Raw genomic sequence first — 3071 nt, 5'->3', positions numbered from 1 at the left:
AAGAAAGAGGTCTATATCTAAATATTTAAGAAAGCTAAGTCTTCGGAATCTAGTTCTATTATAGATTTATAATGCTGTTTCACGGATGCTAGTGGTAGTTGTGATGGGGGTGCTGCTGACTTCAAATGGAACTATGGGTTGAAACTTTATTGTATCTTGTTTAATTAGCTCTAAATTGTATTTGGTTTGAGACCTTTCTAGAAAAAGTATATTGTGCAAATTATAAACAAAAGCAGAAATGAGTTCTCCCACAGGTTTAGTAGCATTATCTGTTCGGGTGGCAAACAAAAATTCAGGGCAAGTAGAAACTAGTTTCCAAATTGCTGTCTGCGTAGATTATCTCGATTCTTAAGAATTGGTGGAAGGTCTAGTAGTGATGAAATTTATACCACAGTCTCACTAAGCTAAAGTTTCTAAGAACTTGCAGCTGCCACCAGGAATATTTCCCCCCAGAATTCCTTAGCCTGGCCAAAGATTTTAGTGTACCACTTGAAAACTATGTACAGATGTTATCTTCACAGGTAGTTGCAGTTAGACAAGTTAGTGAAGGAATTATTTTTGCTTCTACAGATACCCTGACCAGTTGACGTTTCCCACAGTTCATTTGTAAAAGCCTCTTAAACCATCCGAAACATCACCCACTAACTTAATCTCTTTCTTGCATTGAGACCCATCTTTTTTAAGATGATTCAAAACATCTTCCACCCATTCAGAAGCCTCTGGACTGGAATACGAGTATGTGAGCTAAAGGAATAAAATACTAGCACGAGTCCCTTCAAAGGAGACAATTGCCTTGGAGTTGGAAGTGGTTTGGACTAACCAACCAAGATCTCCACTAACATTCTTCCCGGATACTGTACGGTAACAAAAAACAAACTTATAGGGGATATTCTGAGTGTGTTTCCAGGAATTTGATCCCAGCGTGTAAACATAGGCAAAACTATACATTGATCCCGTCAAGTTGACCACTTTCACCACCTTGTAGTCATCTGTCTCGTAATCATAACACAAACCATAAACCGCACAACCCTCGAACCAATAGCTGTACTGGATGTCGTTGAGATCTGCACTCAGTGATTCCGGAAGTTTCTTGTACTCCTTGGTGGCTGGATTCCAAAGACAGAGACTGAATTCTCTACCATCATTTAAACCTAAGTAAACCAAACCATTACATGCACTTTTCAATGAAACATGATAACCTGCAGATTTGAATGGGTAATCCATTTTGACTGCAGCACCATTTCGGAATTCATTCATCCATGCTGCTGCTGATAATGGATGATCATAACGTATGGAGTGCAACAGGTAAGACTTGCTAGTCTTATCAAACTCACCAAGCATGAGATTGAAGTTATTATTTTGTTTATTTAGATGATCAAGATGCATTTTACCAAACTTAGGGCTAGAAATTATATCCAACCAACTCTTGCACACGCACTTACATACGAACGTGGATTTCGCAGGTACCCTTGTAAGGATATCAAGGTAGAGGTCTTCTGTGATGCTGGACATTTTTGCTTCTCTTTATTTTTTTCTTCAAGTTTCTATTGCAGTGTGAGAGGGAGGTTAAGGTTTTTTCTTTAAGTTAGAGAACTCAGTGCATTGGTCCTTATAAGGAAGCGATACAATTAATACGGGAAGACGATGAGATGCTAGACAACTTATTGCCTTGAGTGGGAAGCTGAAGAGTGTTTTTTCCCCCTCCAAGTACAATTAAATTGATGAAATTTCTCTTGAAATGTGAGAAATTTTAATACGGACTTTACATAGCCCCAACCTTTGCAGTTCCCACATCTGAATATTAAGGCCGTATGTTTACTTCTTCCAAGAATTTGATTAGTCACATAGAGGGAAGAAAAAAACTTAGATGAGAAGAAGTAGAGAAGAAGAGAGGAATGGACTTTAGGGTTTTTGTTTGGTGTTTAATAGTAAGTCAAGGTCAACGAAAGTTAAGGAGGTCAACGAGACCTCCTAGCCAATGGAAGTGCCTGACTCTTGAGACTCAGCTCGAGGTTCAGCACGGAAGCTGAGTTTTAGATCAGTGTTGCATTTCATGTAACAGCCCTAGCTAAAAAAGTTACGCGGTTTAGCTCATTTTACAGCTCTTGTATCAGCTCATTTAAAAAAAAAAGTTATGCATTAGCTAAAAAACCATGGTTTTCAATCCTTTGGCAATTCGGCACTCTTACAGTCACTTCTACACACATAAAAACACTGCAACCACTAATGAAATGGAGGATCTAATTTCGGTGATGGTCACCGTGTTCTAGAAGAAGAGATGCCAATTGTCTGCTCTTCAGTAATCAAAAATTTCATTTTAATTCAATGCATTCTTAAGATAAACACACAAGAATAGTTAGGTTGGTGGTGGGTGAGGGGCGGGCTAATGACCACCAAAAAGAGCATTTACGAACACATATGAAGATCCCCACTAAAATTGGCTTAATAAATGCGGGTAGATTTTTTTTTAACGCGGGAAGCCGCGAATAGAGATTAGAAATTTATTGGCCTGTGTTGTTAACTAAACAGGTAGAAGAAAGAACACAGATTTACGTGGTTCGGTTATAGCATACGTCCACGGGAGAAGAACGACTTAGGGTTTTTTATTATCAATGGAGTTTTTACAAGACTTATATATGGCTTATACATACCACATATCTTACGTATAGATAGCAGCTTGCTGTATAAACCAATCATAAATAGAGAAACCAAATATTCTTCTTTGTTCCAACACTCCTCCTCAAGTTGGTGCGAAGATATCAATGGAGCCCAACTTGGATAGAATTCCATTGAATCTGCCAGTTGTTGATGGCTACGAACGAAAGGAGTGCATATTACTTTGGCCAATACCTTCTCTCTAACAAAATGACAATCCACTTCTATGTGCTTTGTACGCTCATGAAAGGTGGGATTTGATGCAATTTGTATCACAGCTTGATTGTCACAGAACATCTTAGCCGGCTGAGGTGACAGAAAACCCAAATCTTTAAGTAATGCTCGCAGCCAAACAATCTCACATGTTGTTGAAGCCATGGCTCTGTATTCTGCTTCAGCACTTGATCGAGAAACAA

General features: G+C 38.7%; 1 protein-coding gene across 1 annotated transcript; it reads right to left on the bottom strand.

Annotated features, from left to right (window-relative positions):
• Positions 1-600: 600 nt before the first annotated feature.
• Positions 601-1386, bottom strand: LOC113345706. The gene is made up of 2 exons (XM_026589396.1): positions 821-1386; positions 601-724 (listed from the first exon to the last, which is right to left on the bottom strand). The coding sequence occupies exons 1-2, from the start codon at positions 1384-1386 to the stop codon at positions 601-603; spliced, it is 690 nt and encodes a 229-aa protein (XP_026445181.1).
• Positions 1387-3071: the final 1685 nt, after the last annotated feature.

This window comes from Papaver somniferum, unplaced genomic scaffold (genome assembly GCF_003573695.1).
Source record: "Papaver somniferum cultivar HN1 unplaced genomic scaffold, ASM357369v1 unplaced-scaffold_8234, whole genome shotgun sequence".
NCBI lineage: Eukaryota > Viridiplantae > Streptophyta > Magnoliopsida > Ranunculales > Papaveraceae > Papaver > Papaver somniferum.
Note: the sequence above shows the minus strand (reverse complement) of the source record. Positions and strands in the feature narration are given on the sequence as shown.